This window comes from Leptopilina heterotoma, unplaced genomic scaffold (assembly GCF_015476425.1).
Source record: "Leptopilina heterotoma isolate Lh14 unplaced genomic scaffold, ASM1547642v1 Lhet_24, whole genome shotgun sequence".
Taxonomy (NCBI): Eukaryota; Metazoa; Arthropoda; class Insecta; order Hymenoptera; family Figitidae; genus Leptopilina; species Leptopilina heterotoma.
In genome coordinates, this window is record NW_025110956.1 from 3865597 (window position 1) to 3886668 (window position 21072).

Below are 21072 nucleotides of genomic sequence, written 5' to 3' on the forward strand. Positions count from 1 at the left end.
TCATTATTTGTAAAATGTACCTACCTAATTTAATTCTTGCAAAAAATTTTTGAAGATAATTTTATTTTTCGAGAAATTTATTTAAAATTGTATTAAAAATAATTGAAACCATGTGAAGAATTTTATTATTTATGAAAATAATTGAATTCTTGCAACGAATTTTATTATAATTTTTGTAAATAATTTAATTTTTTTTTTAAATTTTATGGAAATTAAAATTTTTATAAAACATGAAGAAATCGATCACTCCGAGTCTTCGACTCGGAGCAATCGCCATCTTCATGTTTTATAAAAATATTCTTATAAAAGTTGTTGAATTTTAAAAATGTTTGAATTTGAATGTTTCGAAAAATTTTAATTCCTATGGAAAAATAATAATTAAATACTTATTTAAAAATTTAAAAATTTAGTTATTGATGTTTGCGAATAATTTTACAATTTAAGAAATTCGTAAGTAAATGTAATAGAATGTTTTTTTGAGTATCTAATAATTTTTAGAGTGAATCAGAATATTCTTTATGGTCAGGGAAAGAGTGAAAATTTTGTCTGGAAATCAGGGAAAAGTCAGGGAAAATAAAATTAAATATTTGTGGCAACCCTGAATTTTTTAAAATCTATTCGATTGATTGTTCAGAATCGTAAGAAAAGCCTATAAAAAATTCGGCAATAGAAAATAATAAAGAATGTGGAAGTAGTTGAATTTTTTAAGTATTACTATAGTAAAATTTGAACCAACAAAAAAACCTTGAAAATTTCTTAAAAACCTTAAAAAAACCGGGAAATAGACGTGAATTTTATTCACGAGTTTTGGTGGCCACCCTGACAAAGTGGTTTTGTCATTATATCAGCCCATTATGTCATATGTCTGAGTTTGTGAATGAACAAGGGTCGTAATCATTACTTACTAAGCCCAAAAAATTAGCTACTTCAATAAATTTCTTATTCCATCTTTTGGAACTGACTCCTAAGCCGTAAAGAGCTTTATTCATTTTACAAACTTTTAACTGTCGTATTTTACTCGAGACGTCAGTCTGGAAACTGGTGCATATGTTTCTTTCAGATCGTATGCATTAGTGTCTTTAAACCCAAGAAATTACTAGTCTTGCTTTATATTTTATTGGCCCTGAAGTATGGACAACACATCATTTTTTGCTAATAATTTAATTTCGTCATCAATTGCTTCGTTTCACTTGTCTTTTTCTTCAGATTCAATTGCTTCTTTATATGTGACAAGATTCTGCGTGAAGACATTACAAAACTTCATCGTTAATTCAGGGTGTCTAGCGACCTGGAATTCCTTGAAAACCTGGAAAAGTCCTTGAATTTTTTTTTACCTGGAAAACCTGGAAAAGTTCTTGAATTTTTCAATTGGTCCTGGAATTTTTCGAATAACTAAATAAGAATTTTTTTCTCAACCACTTTTGGATACAAAAAATTAGATGAAATAGTTCATAAACGTTCCACCTAAACATAACTTAATAATGTTGTCAAAATTTAAAATAAACTTATAGTAAACAAACACCCCTAACCTTAAAATTTTTATTTTCGTCCTGCGTCCTGCTGACCGACGATACATCTCGAGCTTGCAAATATCGATGAAGTGAAACAGTGTAATATCATATCTACTCAAGTTTACTTCTGGCGCGTGTTTACCGTTCGGGTTTTGAAACCCTACCCACTGCCAAGCAAATTCACATACTACGTCCACTGCCTTGTCTTTATATTCTTACAAGTGTTCCATTCTACATAACTATACTTTCGGACAAATGTATACAACTTAAAGAAAAAACAAAGCTGCAGGAACGTAAAAAACATCTGTCAAAAGTACATGTTGCAATATTCATTAATGGATTCCTTTTTTTCACACTTTTCATGAAATATCAGTCATCAGAAAAATAATTGAAATAAAAGGTTTAATTTTATTTTAAAAAATATTTTTTCCTTAGTGTAATTTAACACGTTCTGAATAAAAGGATCTAAGAAGCAAATAATTTTAAGGTTATGTTTGTGTCAGTTTTAAATTGATTATACGTTTTTTGTTTTTTATTAACAGTGTAATAGCAAAATTAGTTTTTATTAAATATTTTGTGAGTAATGAAGTCCTAAATATCAATGGTTTATATTTTGAATTGATCTCTTGTAAATTTTAATTTTAAAATAAAAAAGTAAAATATTTAGCTCCTTAGTCCCTTTTTCGGAACGCGTTACAAATATAATAAATAAATTATTAATGTGAACCCCTTTTTGAAACAGGAATCATATCATGCCGAAATCGAATAAAAAATGCACTTATAGTGAAGATTATATTAACCAATTTCCGTGGGTTAAATCAGTCCCTACAGATAGACATTCTGCACTTTGCACTTGGTGCCATGCAACTATTCGCATCGATAACATGGGGAAGTCAGCTCTCGAAAGTCAGGAAAAAGGGAAGAAACATATGGTAAAATTTAAGTCCCGTAATACGAATGCACCACTGTTCAACTTTAATATAGAAAAAAGTAACTTTGTTGAAAACAACAATTCAAATATTCAGACTCCTGCTGCTCCATTAATAACAAATAATGAAAATAGTACCTCACAGCCTAAAACTATTGAGAAATACTTGCTCTCTGATGAGGTAACAAAAGCAGAGATACTCTGTTGTATTCATGGAGTAATGCGCCATAGCTCATTGCGTGATATAGAATCAACTGTTTCTATTTCTAAAGTTGTGTTCCATGATAGCAAAATTGCTAAGCAGATGAGACTTGGTAAAGATAAAGCATCCTACATAATGAATTATGGCATAAGCAAATATTTTCAAAAAGAATTAGAAACAAAACTTAAACAATGCGAAGCTATTGTTGTAGGATTTGACGAGTGTTTAAATTCCGTAAGTCAACGAAATCAAATGGACATTTCAATTCGTTTTTGGGACGACCAATGTGATAAAGTAACTACGCGCTATTGGACTTCTGCTTTTTTGGGTCACTTAACAGCAAATGACTTGTTACAGGCTTTCATGGATTGTATACCGAATGATTTGAGATGCAAAATAATTCAAATATCTATGGATGGACCTAATGTCAATTGGAAGTTTTTTAATGATTTGCAGACGGAATTTTCTGAAAATTTTAATCGATTAATGTTGAATTTAGGATCTTGTGGTTTGCACGTTGTAAGCGGAGCTTTTAAGACTGGCATAGAAAGTACTAATTGGAATTTGATTAGTTTCCTTCGAGCGCTTTATAATTTTTTTAAAAATCAACCTGCACGTCGAGCTGATTATTCTGCTATATCTGGTTCAACTAAATATCCAATGAAATTTTGCGGAACTCGTTGGTTGGAGAATGTTGCTGTAGTTCGCCGCACTATCGAAATTTTGCCACATGTGAAACTTTACGTAGAAAATTCGAAAAAAGAAAAAAAATTTCCAAAAACCACAAGTTTTAAGATAATTCTTGATAATATAGACGACAAACTTCTAGAAGCTAAGCTTGTATTTTTTGAGGCATTCGCTTGTGAACTGCAACCGTTTCTCACAATGTTTCAATCGAATGAACCATTAATTCCATTCCTCTATGACAATTTGCTAAATATTTGTAAAAACATTTTGATGAGAATTGTAAAAGAGGAAGTCCTGAAGAAAGCAGATTTAGCTAAATTAGACCTTCAATCCGAAGATAATTTATTGCCAGCAAATAAGATAAATGTCGGTTATGCTACGAAACACGCCTTAGACTTGAGTCGACGTGCAGGAGCTACTTCTTTGGAAATTCTTCAATTTAAGAATGATTGTCGTAAGGTTATGAAAACTTCCATCGATAAAATTCTTAAAAGATCTCCATTAAAATATTCAATAGTAAAAGCAGTATCGTTTTTAAATCCGGATGTAGCAATTTATAAAGAATCGTTTAAAAAACGTTTGTGTGCAGCTTTGAAAATTTATGTTGACAACCAGCTAATATCAGGATCGAAAGCTGATAAAATTGAACGAGATTTTTTACAACTTTATTCTTTGTCTAGTACGAGAGAAAAATTAAAAAAGTACAATTTGTTGTCAGATAAACGTTTAGATAATTTTTGGACGGATGTGATCAAAACTCATAAAGAAGGAAGCTACGAAGATTTATTTTGGTTCGTGAAAAGCATATTAATTCTTTCACACGGAAACGCTGCATTAGAGAGAGGATTTTCAGTAAACAAAGAAATGATAGTAGAAAATCAGAAAGAAAAATCCTTAATTGCTCAAAGATTAATTTATGACAGCATAAAGTCGAGCGTAGTTAATGTTGAAGATTTTGTTGTAACCAAATCTTTAATTCACTGTGGTCTCAATGCGTATAAGTGGTACCAAGAAGATCTTACTAAACAAAAAGAAGAAAAACAGCTCACCGATAATAATAACGTCCTAAAAAGCAAAAACAAAAAAGCAATAAATGATCTCAAGTTACAAAAGAAAAAAGTTATGGATGAAGAATTAAACGAAAGTGCTCGAATCGAAAATGAAATTTTATTACTTGAGTTGAAACGTTAAAAACTCTAATTTAAGAAGATTTTAAAAATTCTATTTAATTTTTTGTCTTAATTATAATCTACCAAAAATTGAATGAGTGAATTAGGTTTTATCCATTCTTCGACGTTTTTATGTACCTTATGCAAAATACCAAAAATAAAGTGTATTAACTAGTTTTTAAATTAAAAAGGTATAGAATAATTTAATCTTGTACATTTAATGTATTTTTGACATTAAAATTTTTCAAAATAGTACCTGGAAAAAAAATATTTTTAACCTGGAAAACCTGGAAAAGTCCTGGAATTTTATTTGCCGACAATACTAGACACCCTGTAATTCTCTCTTTTGTCCGTTAAAATTTATTTCAACGATTTATTCAAAAATATATTTATATAAATAAATAGTGCATCATCGCACTGTGAAGGACCTCGAAATTTCTGCCCGTGTGATGTATACTATTTTTCTTTATATACGGTCAAAAGTACGCCCGTTAATCTATTTTTTAAGAAAATTGCAATCGTGATTAATTTGACCATGGAGAATAGACTACAGGAGACCAATCTAATGTATTTGAAATCGAACACTTTTGCGTCTGAAGTTAATTGTAGTTCACCAATTTCTCGCCTGTAGTGTATGTATCGGTCGTGTAAGTTGTGAATAAACTAACCAAACTTAACCTCTAAGCACTTTGTTTTTTTGAATATATTCTATACATTTTACTTTTATTTGTAAAATAAAAGTAATATTTATTATTCTTCTACATTTTAAAAATTTATTATTCAATTGTTAACAAAATTTAAAAACAAAAATTTGAATTTTGTGTCACAACTTACACCTGTGGGATAATTATAGATATATATATATATATATATCAAATTATATATTTCCCCACTAAATAGATATTATTATAAATCATAATAACTCCAATATTAATATACTTTTCCTATGTGATTATTTATTACAAAATTACATTGATTAGTCATTTACGTATTGTACAGACACTACAATAAACACGACCTAAAGGTGCCGTCCCATGTCGGCGTAAAAACGTCAAAGCGTCGGCGTCAAACCGTAAATGCATGAGAGTGAAAGAAACAACCTTATATCTCTATCTCGTTCACTCTCATACTTTAACGCCGACGCTTCAACGCTTTGACGTTTTTACGCCGACATGGGACGGCACCTTTACATTTACAAGTCCAAAGACAATCTGAATCTCTCTAGATTCTTTTACACTACGACGCATGAGTAAAGTGAGAGAGAAACATAGGGAAACGTGTGACAGAGACAAACTCCCCACACACCACCGATTCATGCGACACAGACGGAAACTTTTGAACTAAGATTAACTTCCGACGCAAAAGTGATCGGCTATATTAAAGTACGAGCATGGGGAGTTCGGTTTTGACCGTTCCCAAGTATAGTTCTCAAGCACTAAAATGGCGTTTGACGCCATTTTTTTTGTACACATTAACCAATTACATGGAAACTTTTAATTCTTAACTCTTATTCTTCTAAGTGTTTGTTCTGACAGTTGGCAAAGCCTAAAGTCATTTAAGAAGAAGAAAGTACGAGCATAGCAGTTTGGTCTCCTGTAGTCTATTCTCCATGAATTTGACAGCCGGCCGTCTTTATTTACTTTCGCTCCCCGCTTCAACGCCTCTAGCGGATGCTCGTGAAGCTCTGTTCGTACAAAATTAATTTTATATTTCGGAAATTCTAAACGTTCTAATAAACAAAATGTCGTTATTTCTTTAAATTATTAAAATTTTATTATAATATTGTGGCACGTATAAAAAAATAAATTGGTATCTTTACCGACAAAGAATTCTTTTACTCCCGCTGTAATAGAGGGCGTGTGTGTATATCAACCAAAGCGTAAATGTTTGACTTTCTGCTGCGAAATCTAAGAGGGAAGTACGCACTTTCGACCGAGGTATTAAGGAAAAACATTTAAAATTGAAATATTTCTATAAAACCTTATAGAAATCACCGAGGGGGTAATTACTGGTTAAAATAGTGTACACTCTAATACACAAAATTTTCCTGCTACTACGCGTATTATCTAGTATTATAGGTTATTACAGAACTATTACAGGGTATTACTGATTATTACCTCTATATTATTTCTTTTCTTTATAATATCAATAAAAGACTATCTATAGACTTTTTGGTAAAAACTTTTAATTCTTTTCGAGAATCATTGAGAATGGCATCTTCTAAACTATTTGACAAGCCTTCTATTGAATTCTTACCAGGAACCTCGACAGAAACCTTTATAGTTATTTTATTTGTTTTATTATCCACACGGAAAAAAAAAGTTGCCAGATATTTCAGGAATTATTTCCTAACTCTTGGATACGTGGTAACAGCTCTGAACTAGCGACGAACATTCAATGGTAATCAATGAATGTTAGAAAGAAATTCGGGAACTGTATTAGAAAAAGCTATAAATAGTCCATTAGTCTCTTTTTCATTACTTTGTCATGTAAAGTTCATGGCACTGGCCGCAACTGTTTCTGAAATTTTCGGGAACTCGTCAAGGAATCTTGGTGCGCAGAAACCCAGTGCGCACCAGTCTCAACAAGGGTGTTTTCGACGTCGTCGGTCGTACCGGTCAGTTGCCACATAAAGGTGCTCAAACTGTTTATTTGAGACTATTTAGTTTAACCTAAATAGTCTCAAATAAGCACCTTTTTGTGGCAACTGACCGGTACGACCGACGACGTCGAAAACACCCCAAGTCTCACAGTCAGTAAGACTTGCGTGCCTTATATATTTATTTTATGCTGGGGTATTTAACTCGCCTGTTTAGCTCAGCTGGTTAAGACGCCGGACTTCTATTCTCGGGTACGCGAGTTCTGTTCCAGCCGCTGTCGATTTTTCTCTAATATGGTTTTTTCTATTTCAGAAACTTAATAAAAAATAAAAATTGTATGTGACCTTCAAGGATAAATGTGTGTGTGAGTGTGTGCGCACGTGTCAAGGAGGGGAAGTGGGAGGGGGGAAGCAGAATCCATTTTTTCTTGCATTCGCCTAACTTTTCGATTTTCTTGAACAGTTCCCGACTTTTTCAGGAACAGTTTGCCGAGAAGTGGTGAAATAGTTATAATTTGTAGAGAAATAGTAAATGACATATTTAAACGAGGCAACCTTTAGTTCTTTGTGAACTACCCGTCGTATCCAAGAGTTAAGAACGAAGTTCCCGAATAATTCTCGAACTTTTTTTTTCCGTGCAAAAAATTGTTCTGATGTTTAGTTTTTTTAATTGATAATTTTTTACTTTTTTGTTACACGCTTTACACTTTTCCACATGTTCAGACATTCTTGTCAGATTTTTAAACATTTCCTTCCACAAAATATACTTCGAACATACTCTTTAAGTTTTTCGTCTTTTTATGCGTATAAACTAGTTGAAAATATTTACAGACAATTGTTTTCCTTTTGCCCATCATTAAAAATGATTAAAATGATTAAAAAATGATTAAAAATGATTATTTCGGTATTGATCAAAAGTATATGTATATATCAAAATTACTATATATGTATGTGGTTTTGAATTTCAACAAATACTGCCAACGTCTAAACATGATTGAGTCTTGACTTCACCAAAATACCAACCTCATCATTACAATGCTCACACTCCTTCCCTTTACCGAAAGTACACGATCTCTCACGAGCCCCATCACTCATACAATCTCTTATGATTATAATTGTTACAAACTATATATATATGCAGAGAAGATTTACGAAACTTTGTTAAAAAGTTAAAAAAGTTTTAACTTATTTACCATATAATTCAGTGCTTTTTACAACCTAAGTCATTCTATCAACAGCTAACAGTCTTTTAACTTTAATCATTTATTAAAAATTTCAGACACATGAATGCGTTTTCCATTCTTCAAATGAACATGGATGAGTCAAATAAATTGTGTGAAGAACAAATAATGAGTACGCCAGTACAAAAACTAATGTAAGTAAAAATGTAGTATCTTCAAGGGTGGCCTGACTTTTAATACTTTTAACATAAAGAATAATATGTTATAGAAGCAGTGATGCAACATATGATGCAATAATTATAGAACAATTATGGTTTCAATGTTATTATGCCTTAGTAAGACGGTTTAACTTTCCCCTTCTAATTGGTTTATCGAGTGTTGGAAATTTACCATATGCTATGGACTCTGTGGGTAAGTGAAATATTATTTGCCCAGAAAATAAAAGTTATAATTGCACCGGCACACAAAAAAAAATTTGGATTGCCAGGACTGCCATGTTGTAGGTTTTCTTCCTTAAGGTGTGTCTAAAGAGAAAAACATTCAGTGACTTTAATAACATAAGAATTGAATATATAAAAGAAATAAAAATGGCGGATTCAAAATGGAGGATCTAAAATGGTGGATTTAAAAAAATTGTTCAGATTTCCTTGAAACCCCTACTAAAAATAAAATCACAAAACGACAGAAATTTAGTCAGAATCTCTGATGATTTTAGGCTGCATTTGTTACGATTGCAGCCAGAGAACTTCAGGCTTGAGTCATATTTAATCAGAAAGCTTCAAAAGTAGTCAGGTTTTTTATACAAAGTCGACACCCTTTTTTACCTGGAAAAAGGTCAACTGACCGTCATAAAATTGAAGGGAAATCTTTTTATTTGTTTATATTCATATTTATTTAAACATTATACTTGTTTTTCATCGACTTAAAATTCATCCAACAATATGCTCTTATTATGTATGCAATATATCCTTTAGAACTTAAATTCAAAAATGATATCTTTTTTTATTTACTAGCTCCTCCCACGGCCGCAAGCGGCCGTCTATGGTGCTAGTTTTTATATGTCCATTGTCCAAGTCCATTATTTCATTAATAATAATAATATTCAAATTTTTTCAGTTAATAATTTGCTTATTTATATTTGAAATGTTGACGTTTTTTGACAATGCAAAATAAGATTTATTATGAGTACTTTCTCTTAACAAAAATAAAATTTATATATTCGCGCTCTTTTTAAATAACATACAACTGCAGCGCCACCTTCACATGTACAAACAATTTTAAAAACACCCTTCTATTAAGATTTTACATTCTCATTGCCCATTCTTTACTTCGATACTTTTCGATACATTCGACCTTTCCACTCCATGTCTTTTTTAAGAAAGGATCAATTACGGTTTTCGAGATACGTTACAGTTTTCTTAAAAAAATGTTTTTTATAATAAATTTTAGATATTTGTAATTGTGGAGATTTCTAGATTTTGAATTTATATTCATTTTACTTGAAATTTAAAAAATGCAAAACTTTTGAGCAATAAAAATTAGGTTAGAAACCCGAAACTCGTAACAATAGACCCGCGATTCTATTGAGAAAAAAGGGCTACGCACAAATTTCAAGTTTTAACGATACTTTACATTTACCGACTATATTTCGGTGAGGGGCTGTAAATAAAAAAAAAGATTTCAATGCTCAATAATCGCAATCCATAAACATCAGGATTCAACAGGAGCATAAAAAATCCTTTAGTCAGAATTAACCAAAAGCTTCAGGAAACGTCAAAGTAGTCACAAAACATCAAAATTTTTGACGTTTTCTCTTTATTCCTGATTTTATTTTTAGCAGGGACTTGTTACTCGTGGGTTTTTGGAGTCGCTGATTACGAATATGATGTTAGTTTATAAAAATTCAATATGGTGGTTCCAATATGGTGGACAAAAGAAATATCAGATTTCTTAATTTCTATGTCTTGAGTACCTTAACCTCTTGGTTTCATATGATCTCCGGAGAGGAGCTCTTTTTCTCTTCTTTGAAGTTTTAGTGTCTGGTATATCTCTTTTTAGCGTCAAACAATAGTCCGCTAACATATTCTTACTCCATTTTCCTTGTTAGCGTTTAAATCTTGGTGAAATCTCTCGCCTTGTTCCTCGCTGAAATCACTAAGATTTGTAGGAAATTCATCTAAATGAGAATCAAAAAAGTGAATTTGACAAGTCATCAAACATCCAAGCTTTTTAAAATTCTCTACCATTTTTCCTACAATTTCTCTATATCTGTGGCTTTTTTTATTTCCTATAGAAATTCCAAGCAAACTTCTTTCAAATTTGTCCAGGCTGCTTTTTCTTTAAGCTTAATCGTTTGTACAAATTTTTCGTCATATAACAACTTACGTATCTAAGGCCCATCGAACACGCCTTCTTCGATTTTAGCGTCAGACAGTTTCGGAAACTTTTTCGCCAAATACTCAAAACATTTACCATTTTTGTCCAAGGCTTTTACAAATCGCCGATACTGAGGTATTCCTCCTCTGCATCGTAAACTTCTTTCTTACTTTTGCCATAAAGGCATAATTTTAACCTAGAAACTTAGCCGAGAATTCGTTGCCCGCCTTCACCACGGGGAGGTGTCCTAGTTGCAAAAATAGAAAAAAAGAAAATAAATAAACACGGAAACTAATTTTACATAGGTCAAAAACTTTTTGAGATTGTAGTATCACAGAAATGCGATTAAATTTCAGTAAATCATTTACAGTAAACCATTTCTAGATTATGAAAAATTCAGATTTAAAATTAGCGACTACAGGAAACACCTAAGTACCAAGAACCAAGAAAATCTGAGAACAATTTCATCTTAAGTCGTATTGGATACACCATTTTAGATCCGCCATTTTTATTTTTTTTATATATTCAATTCTTATATTTTTTAAGTCACTGAATTGAAAAAACATTCAGAAGAAGCAAAAATTCAGCTTCATTTATATAAATAAAAAGTAAAAAATTTCTTTATATAAATTTATATAATTAAGTAAATTCCCATAAAAATCAGTTTCTCAAACATCACCCCCCCCCTTATTTCCTACTAAATATTCGGAAAACCGTAATTTCCACCTAATTTCGGAAAAATATCCTAGTTTTTTATCGGAAAAAATTCCGAAATTTTTTACAGTGTAGTTAAAATTAACAGATCAATTTCGGGCTTCATCAAACTAATTCCGGATTCACTAGTTATTCACAAAACGCATAGAGTTCGGATTTATTCGGATTAATTTCGGGTGACAAAAACCTGACCATAAACCGCACTGTTTCGGACAAATTGCGGATTAGTCCGAAATCTGTCCAGTTTTTTAACCAGGGATATGATTCCCTTAAATTCAGCACATTCAGTGCTGATAACCAGCTTGCTTGGATCTTTAAATTCAGCAAAAAAATATGATTTGAAATTAAGTGAAGGCTGTCTTAAAAATGTTGCATCTCTTAAATTAAGGTACCTTTCGTGTCTGAAAATAAGACTTTCTTTTAACTGTGCTGAACCGTTAGTGCCCATCAAGGAGATATTAAAAATAAACGTTAAAATTTTATTTAATTTATATTAAACGTTTAGTTTAAATTTTTTTGAACTTTTACAGTAAATTTTAAACATTATTACTGAAAAAATAATTTAAAAATTATTAAAAATTACGATTATGCCATTATATCCCAATTTTATTGAAAAATTCGGTAAAATATATCAGAAAAAAATTTTCTCCGTGCATGTATGAGAAAGCAAAATGTTTTCATAAACTGATCACAAAGATAAAACTTTCAACATAAAAAAATTAAATTGATAAGTCACCTAAAAATCATAGCAAAAAATGATTTGAATTTCTTTAATATTTAAATTTAGGTAATCCAGATGATCCTTTACTTAATGTCGATATGGCGTACGCATTTAATGATAAAATGACTTTGAATGAACGTTTATGGAATGTGTTTTATACAACATGGACTAGACTGTATTTCAAATTTATTCATTTACCACACGCTCAGATAATTGCAAACAAAATTGCCCCTGGTACGTCTGTTTTTGAAATTGAAAGAAATTTCAGTTTAGTAATCCTAGGAAATAATCATATATTTGGCTATCCCAAGCCATTGCTACCTAATGTTGTTGAAGTTCAAGGTCTGCACATAAATGACAATCTGGATCATTTACCACAGGTAGATATTTTCAATATTTATATTAATTTGCAGTTTTAAGTTTTTAACCTTACGAGTGTAATTTTGGAAAAAAGAAGCTGAAATTTAGGCCAGAAATACATGGAAAAAGGTTTTATTGCAGTAATAATAAAATTGTAAACAGTGGAATATTTATATATACAGTCTTTCGTTTTATGGAAATTAGAGTTTTTATACATTAAAAAAAGTACGTGAAATTGTTCTTGACAATGCTTAACTTTTGGATGGGATTCAATTCACTTGGAATCTTACATACTTTTTATAAGAAAATATAGTATTTTTTACCTAATTTTACGAAATAACAAAAAGAGTATTAAAATTGAGGGTCTGATAGTAAAAATAGTTTAAAATAATAACAGGGACAAAAGTAGAACAAGGGATTTGGGAGAAAAACGGGTTAAAATGATTGCGTAATTTATTGATAAATTAAGTCACGTTTTTCTATTTTGCTCCTGTAGTTTTTATGAAATATTTTTACTCTCGACCTCTCACTTATTTAAGTGCTGTCATGGAAGCTATGTTCTTCTATCTCAATCTAATTTGATCATGACTAACATGATACAAAGAATTTACCTCAAACTATTAAGATTTTGATAGAAATTCCACGGTTTTCAAAAACGTGTGTATACCAGAAGGACAGTAGAACAAGACTTAAGTGCGAAATGCCAAGACTGCAAAAACGGCCCATCATTGGTCCAGTAATGTCTGCCGAGAATTGTCAATAGTTACTGGGCCATTTCTGGTGTTTAAAATGTCCCATTGCTGGGCCAATGATGGCGCCGATTGTCAGATATTCTAATTTTCTAAGACTGGGACAGCTCTCGACCCAATAATGGTACGTACACGGCTAAGTTGATCAATCTTTAATGGCAAAATTCAATTGCCAGTAATGAGACGTAGCTCGGTCCAATAACGGCACATTAATGGCTAAAACTTTTTATCTATGATGTCAAATTATAATAGCCAATATTAGGAAGTAGCTCGGTCCAGTAATGGAACATTATTGGCAATTTAATGGCAAAAATTTTGTATCTTTGTTGGCAAATTATAATTACCAATATTAGAACGTAGCTCGGCTCAGTAATGACACACTAATGGCAAAAATTTTATATCTTGTGCGTCAGGTTCAGGTGTCAATCCCCGCGAGCGGTAAGAATTTTATTAAAAAATAAAATTATTTTGAATATTTTTTTAATTTTGCCAATACTGAGGGAGTAATGGCAGCCAGTATTGGGAAGTGACACCTTTGACCCGAAAAAAATTGATTTTATTTTGTTTGCTTAAACGATACTTTATGAGGTGTAGAATAGAAATTATATCATGAGAAGTAATTTCGAAGTTATTTTATGTGAAAAAAATCGAAATCTGTAAAAGGTGTCCAAGAGTGCTTCGAGTGCTTTTTAGCGCCATTGGATACTTTTTCTTTTATCGCAGCAGCTCAAGAATACTGAAGACAGCTTGAAATTGCTCTAAAGAATCGAAATGAAGGAAATATTACTGTAGAAAGTCTCTTATATGAGATTTTGTTTGTTTGTTTATCATTTACTAATGCTTTTGAGTACGTAGCGGATTTTTTTTTGCTTTTTATTTTTGACAATAGATATTTTGAAAAAATTTCGCCCTAAAAATCGACTTTTTGCTTCAAACAACTGCCATATATACACAAAAATTAATATTTTTAAAATATCCTACGTACTCGAAAGCTAAATCTATCACAGTTGCAGAAAAACTTTTAATTTTTGTATTAGATTAAACGGTCTAACCAAAATTTTTGTGCCCACCGATTTGCCCTGCAGAGAAACGAGACCAACTTCGGCTTCCTCTGTAGGCAACAAATTGAAACTTTTTTTAAGTATAAATATATTTTAGTAAACTTAAAAAGTTAACAAATAAAGTCTTCGAAACCAAATTTTATTTTCTTTATTCCTGTGTCTTAAAAAAATCCATGAACAACAGGTTCAAAAGGCACCTTAAAGGTGTCACTCCCCCTTAATGTCTGCCGAGATCTGGCTGCCGACCTCGGCTGACGACCAACCGCGGTTAACCTCCCAAGAGACGGTTGAGTACTGTTTGCCAAGATTCGGCACCAGCTTTGCCAATACTTGGTCATTATTGGGCCGTTTTTAATTTCACACTTGGGGAGTTTTAGAATTATTTTTAAATTAAAAATTTTGAGAAGTGCTTAGAAAATATAAACAAATTAAAAATATCATAATTTTAATAATAAATAAATATCTTTGTAATCTTGTTTAGTACTTCCTAATAAATATGAAGAATTCCTTTAATAATTTTTTATTAAAAAATGTATTGCAGGACATTCAAGAATTTCTAGATAATGCTCCTCAGGGAGTCATTTATTTCTCTTTAGGATCAAATTTACAATCAGATCAGTTGTCAAACTCCACATTAACTGAACTTTATTCCGCGTTTGGAACATTAAAGCAAAAGATTTTATGGAAGCATAGAGGAAGTAAAACTACTGAATTAAAAAATATCAAATTTGTAAAATGGGTACCACAGCAAGCTGTTTTGGGTATGATCTTGTCAGCATTTAATATCACAAAACTGTATAAAACCTTACATTGAAAATATTAAATGAATATTTTTCAATGTACAAAGTAAAAAATAAATTTTTATTCGGACATTTACATTGAAACCTCTCTATTACAGCTCATAAGAATATCAAAATGTTTATGATGCAAGGTGGGCTTCAGTCTTTGCAAGAAGCGGTATATTACGGTATTCCGGTAATATCAATACCATTCTTTGGCGATCAGAAGTTTAATACACGTAAAATTTTGGATTCTAAAATCGGTCTCTCTTTGGATATAGATAATTTGTCTAGCAAATATATTATTCAGATTGTGGAAGAAGTTCTGCAAAACCCACAGTAAGTTACAGTGTTAAGTTTTTATCAATCACAAACCGTTTATTTAACGCCTAGTGATGAATAAATTTTAATATAATAATTATATTGTAATAAATATAATTTGAAATTGACTAGCAGATTTATAATATCGAAAAAATCTTCAATTTAAAGTACTGCTATTGTATTCAATTATCTGAATTAACAATAAGACTAAGTTGGTGACATGTAAATGTAGTTTTATATATAAGACCTCAAATGCAGATTACAGTCTGGTTTATCTCAATTTTCTGGGAAATTAAAAATAATTTCCATATTGTAGGCTAGATTTTAACAAAATTTTCTAGAACCTATGAGAAATTTCACACATTGACACAAAATTCACAATTGTTTAATAAAACAAAATTAAGAGCATACCGAAGTAGCCAATTACAACATATTACTTAAATAATATTAGAAACCATATTTAATAATTAAATTGAATACCATTGAAGTAATCTGGAGCATTATCCAAGCATTTGCCAAAAACACACATATAGTATGTATAGTTAAAACGTCGTTTTTGAGTAGCTTAGCATTTCGGAGAGTGAAGTATTTTAAATTAATTAATTGGGAGAAGATTCGTTGTGGGGAAAGGGTGTGCGATTTAAAATTTATGTCAACTCATTTGAACAAACATGGACACTGAACGGAACTAAATACGAATATACATTATCGTGAAGACTTAGGGGTCGTCTATATACCAAGTGGACAGTTTAGGGGGGGATTCGTCAAAAGTCCAGGATTGTCCTCGAGGGAACACAAGAAAAATTTAATTTAATCTCTTTTCTTTTTATCCAACATTCAAATTTCGCGTCAATGTATTATAACAGAAAACAACCTCTCTAAATAATTTCTCTTTTTGTTTATTTGAATGCTTAAAACTATTGAATTATAGAAATTTTAAGATTTGTTACCAAAGAGATTAAGTATTTCCAGTAGTAGGGGAATGTAGTCAAGGTTGGTCTACTGTCTAGGTAGGCCATCGCGATTTTTTGGACAAGTTCACTAGCGCCACCTACGCGCATGCTTGTCGAAGCTTGTCTTAGTGAAACCTAACTTTTTGTTCAATTACATTTTCGGAGGATCGAAAATTGTGTTTTCTGTGACGTCGGTACAAAAAAAGCTCAAAAAAAGTTTTGTGCATAATGTGAAAAACCATTAATAAAAGATAAAAAACAAATTGAATCGTCAAGGCAAGTATGCAGAAAATTTGTGGGACTCATGGTTGAAAGGAAAACAAAGTAAAAAATCGAATTCCGAAACGTATTTCTTTATGGTTACAACAATTCGGTAATGTTACTTACTGTCAAGGTCGGCCACTATGTGTTTAAAATGCGCAAAGATGAGGACGAGCTACTTCATTTGCAAAAACTGAAATTCTGTATAACTCATAATATAATTGATCGTCTTATTAATATTTTTATTTAATTTTATTAATATTTTAGTGCAAAATTTTTTTTTTATTTATATATTTATTTTTTTATATTGTTTATTGTTATTATTTTGTTATTTCATTAAGTTACAAGCTGTAAACAATAAAGAATCAATTTTCCGTAACTCCAAACATGATATTTTATTTTTTAAAGATTAATGCCCTTTGAATTTTAAACATGGCCGACCTTGACTGTAATGGCCAACCTGGACTACAAATTTTTTTTTTTTAAATCTTTATAACTTTTTCATTTTTAAACCTGTCAATTTACTTTGTAAAGAAAAAATGTTCCTATTAAACAGGACTTTCCAACCATATACTTCAATTGTCCAAATTCATTTTTAAAAAAAAGTTATAAACAAAAGTCAAAAAGGTGGCCGACCTAGACTATGTTCCCCTATAATAATTAAAGATACTCCTGATATATTTTTTTCTACGTAAAAGATATCTTGGCAGCAATGCCGCAGAAATTAGTGCACTTACCTTATAAAAACCTTTGTAGTTATAAGTTTTTAGAACCATCAAAAAATGGCCACGTGGACAATCGGGAACGGGGGGGGGGGGGGGGGGATTCGGTCCGAGGCCTCAGTTGTAATCCCAAAGACCAACGGTCGTATAAAATTTTGTATAAATTATCAGACGTTAAACGAAAAAATTAGGAAATTAGCTTACCGCTTGCTTATTTAATAAGGAAAAAAAATTATTTTTTAAATATTGAAACATTTAAAAAATATATTTTTTAACCAATTCTCTACACTTATTAAAGAAAAAATGAAAAAATGTCTCAACTTTTAGAAACTTTTTTACAACTAAATTTATTTAGAACATAGAACTTAAATTTTTACAGCTTAGGTAATTACTTATGATTAAAAGTAAAATAGATTTCAATATAATAATTTATTTTCAGATATGTAACCAACATTAAGAAGATGTCTGCTATGATTAAAGATGAGTTGATTAAACCAATAGAAAAGACAGTGTGGAATATAGAACACTTGATGAAATTTCCAAAAGCTCCTTATTTCTGTTATAGAGGAAGAAATATAACTTGGTTAGAATACTATGGCACACTTACAGTTATTTTTGTAATTTTTATAATTTTAACTTTGACTCTGTTTTTAACTTTAAAATTATGTAAAATGTTTTTGGTAAAAATGTTATTAGTAACTACGCTTAAAGAGAAAAAATTTTGAATGTAATGCAAAATTGCAAATGATTGTAAGTTTTAAAAAAAGTTAATAAAGTTTCTTGGTTACGTTACTTTAACATTGTATTTGTAACCAGGAACTATCAACAAAACAAAACAAAATGTGCAATCAATTTTGCTTTGTTTAAATATATAAAATCCCAATTATTTTTAAACATTTTAAAATTTTAAAATCGACTAAAAATTGTTACTTTTTTTTTACTTTTTTTTTTTTTTTTTTAAATTTTTACTTTTTTTCTTTTTTGTTGTTGTTACTTTTTGGGGTCGCTGATTACAAATATGACATCAGGTTTTAAAAATTCAAAATGGCGGATCCAATATGACAGATGACAAATGTAAAAATGTATTAGGTTGTCACGAAACTTGTTACTCGGAGGTTGTTGTAGTCACTGATTACCAATCTTTAGTCTATTTTTAAATTTCGATTGTGGATTAATAATGAGAGGAGAAAATTTTAAAATCAATAAACTGGAATATGTTTATTATAAAACTCCTGCTAATTTTACAACAAAAATTTCTAATTATTTAGCAACTCAGTTTTTACAATTATCCAATTGATCTTAGATTTTTAAAAAGCATTAACTCTTGAAAGTAAGTATCAAGCAAATCTGAATAATCTGAATAATCAGTGACCGGGGTTTATCCGAGATAACCAACATTAAGGTCAATTGGATTAATTTTGTAAAAAGTCATCCGCCATATTGGATCCGCCATTTTGAATTTTTAAAAACTGATGTCATATTCGTAATCAGCGACCCCGAAAACCCCCGAGTAACAATTTTCATGTTAATCCGATTATTTTTTACATTTGTCTTCAGGCATCTTGAATCCGCCATTTTGAATTTTGAAAATCTGACTTTAAATTCGTAATCAGCCACCCCAAAACTATGAAAATCGTTACATTTATGTTTTTTTAACCGTACAGTTTTGCCTGGGTGTGAAAGGGTTAAGGTAATATTAAAATTAAAAATTTGCAGAATTTCCATGGAATCTTCATGGAAATTTCGTGGAGAAGTTCCACGGAATTTCCAGGGGGGTACTTCCATGAAATTTTTCGACTTGGGAGAGTTCTACTAAATCGTCATTCATGCAAATAGGAGAAATGAATATTCGATATAATAGAATTTTTAACATTTAAAAGTTCGACTCAGTTTCTATTATAGGCTTCGTCCATAAATTACGTCACACGTTTTCAGCCCATTTTTGACCCCCCCCCCCCTTTGTCACGCTACTTAACATCTGAAGGAAACCTCTCCCTCTAAATTACGTCACAATTCGTAAACCCCCCTTTAATAAATTTTTTCAAAATGAATCACTGTCAATATCTAATTTTATATAAATAAAGTGGATTACTTCCGAATAAGGGGAACCTCCGATTTCAATGAAAAATGGTATACCAACGTATTTTGATGCGCTGATTACGAAAATGATAATGAAAATTGGCGCTAAGTTGATGTTCATGGTGAAAACCATAAAAAAACCATAAAATTCTAGTTTTTGCGTATAATTCGTTGGATTGGATTAATCATAATTTTTTGTGTTTAAAAATATTTGTAAATTTTTCTCTGCTTTTATATGGAGGCGGAAGGAGTCATTCACCTTGGGTTGAAATTTTTTTTTTTATCAAAATTTAATTGATTGGAGAGATAATTGTGATATTTTTTGTTTTCTATTTAATTCTGAAAAACCCAAGGTGGATGACTCCTTCCTCCTCCATAACTTTTGTGTTTAAAAATATTTGTAAATTTTTTTTCTGCTTTTATTTCGAGAAGGAAGGAGGCTTGGATTTTTCAGAATATAAAAGCAGAGAAAAATTTACAAATATTTTTAAACACAAAAAATTATGATTAATCCAATCCAACGAGTGAAACGTAAAAAACCACAATTTTATGATGTTTTTTTTATGGTTTTTACTATGAAGATGACCTAGTCGACAATTTTCACTATGATTTTCGTGATCAGGGCACAAAATTACGTAAGTATACCAACTTTCATTAATATCGGAGGTATGCGCTTTTGCTTTTCGGAAGTATATCCTTCGTTTTTTACGAATTATACGCAAAAAACCACAATTTTATGGTTTTTTATGATTTTCAACATGAACATCAAATTTGCGCCAATTTTCATTATCATTTTCGTAATCAGCGCATCAAAATACGTTGGTATACCAAGTTTTATTAAAATCGCAGGTCCCCCTTATTCGGAAGTACACCCAATAAAGTTACTTATATAATTGGTACATTTTTTAATATTTTAAAAACAAGAAATATATTTTATTTTTTTATTTATTACAATTTTCTCATTATAATAAATAGAGTATAAAGTGTGACATAACAAAATAAAAGGTCCCCCCTCCTTTGTCACATTTTCATGGACCCCCTCCCCCCTAAAAAGTGTGACGTAATTTATGGACGAAGCCTAAGTAAAAATTTTCGTTTATTTAAAATTGATTCTTTCCAAAATATCACTATTAATTCAGTGATTCCGAATAGACAGTATTTACTTTAGAATAGTAAAGGAAACACATTCAATAAAACACTATCAGAATAATTATATTAATAGAATAATATAATGTATATTATAATTCCCAATTTGCTCAAGTAATATAACAGTATTTATTAAACTTACAATTGCTATTATTGTAAAATATTCTATATATTTAGAAAAATTGACATTTCAATCATTTAATTATCCCCAATAATAATGGGAAATTACTTTATGATTATATGAAATTCTGCTTCCTTATTTTGTTCTGTTTCAGTCAACTTTTTCCAATATTATTATAAACAACTCTTACTCAGAGTAACCAAAGAATACATACAATTATGGATCACACCCTGAAATTTCGCTAAAATCTTAATAGTGGGGAGAGCTGTTGCACACAGCTCATTGAACCTCGCCATTGCCAAACAAGCTTTTCGCAAGCTTGCAATTCCTTAGGTGGTGTGATACAAGTTCAATGATCTTCCTTCACTAATAAGTTTATATGTACGTGTTGTTTTCTTGGTAATTAAAACAATACATTTAGAGTCTTTTAAT

The 21072-nt window shown here is 30.6% G+C and overlaps 2 protein-coding genes across 8 annotated transcripts in view; both read left to right on the forward strand.

The window, feature by feature from the left end:
* LOC122503017 (UDP-glycosyltransferase UGT5-like) overlaps positions 1 to 18086 on the forward strand; it is a 47046-nt gene extending 28960 nt beyond the window's left edge. For 5 of the 7 annotated variants that reach the window (XM_043613403.1, XM_043613404.1, XM_043613405.1 and 2 more), the window contains 6 exons: positions 8376 to 8471; positions 8546 to 8688; positions 12155 to 12468; positions 14800 to 15019; positions 15157 to 15376; positions 17734 to 18086. In XM_043613403.1, coding sequence (XP_043469338.1) covers positions 8380 to 8471; positions 8546 to 8688; positions 12155 to 12468; positions 14800 to 15019; positions 15157 to 15376; positions 17734 to 18019 — 1275 coding nt within the window. In that variant the 5' untranslated portion in view covers positions 8376 to 8379 and the 3' untranslated portion in view covers positions 18020 to 18086. Of the gene's footprint in view, positions 1 to 5938; positions 6184 to 7867; positions 8265 to 8375; positions 8472 to 8545; positions 8689 to 12154; positions 12469 to 14799; positions 15020 to 15156; positions 15377 to 17733 lie in introns of those variants that run through there. The other 2 variants (XM_043613402.1, XM_043613407.1) reach the window with 2 other exon arrangements.
* LOC122503016 lies at positions 1807 to 4778 on the forward strand. The gene is made up of 2 exons (XM_043613399.1): positions 1807 to 1911; positions 2254 to 4778. Exon 2 carries the CDS (start codon positions 2264 to 2266, stop codon positions 4517 to 4519), a length of 2256 nt encoding a protein of 751 aa, XP_043469334.1. The 5' UTR covers positions 1807 to 1911; positions 2254 to 2263; the 3' UTR covers positions 4520 to 4778.
* Positions 18087 to 21072: the final 2986 nt, after the last annotated feature.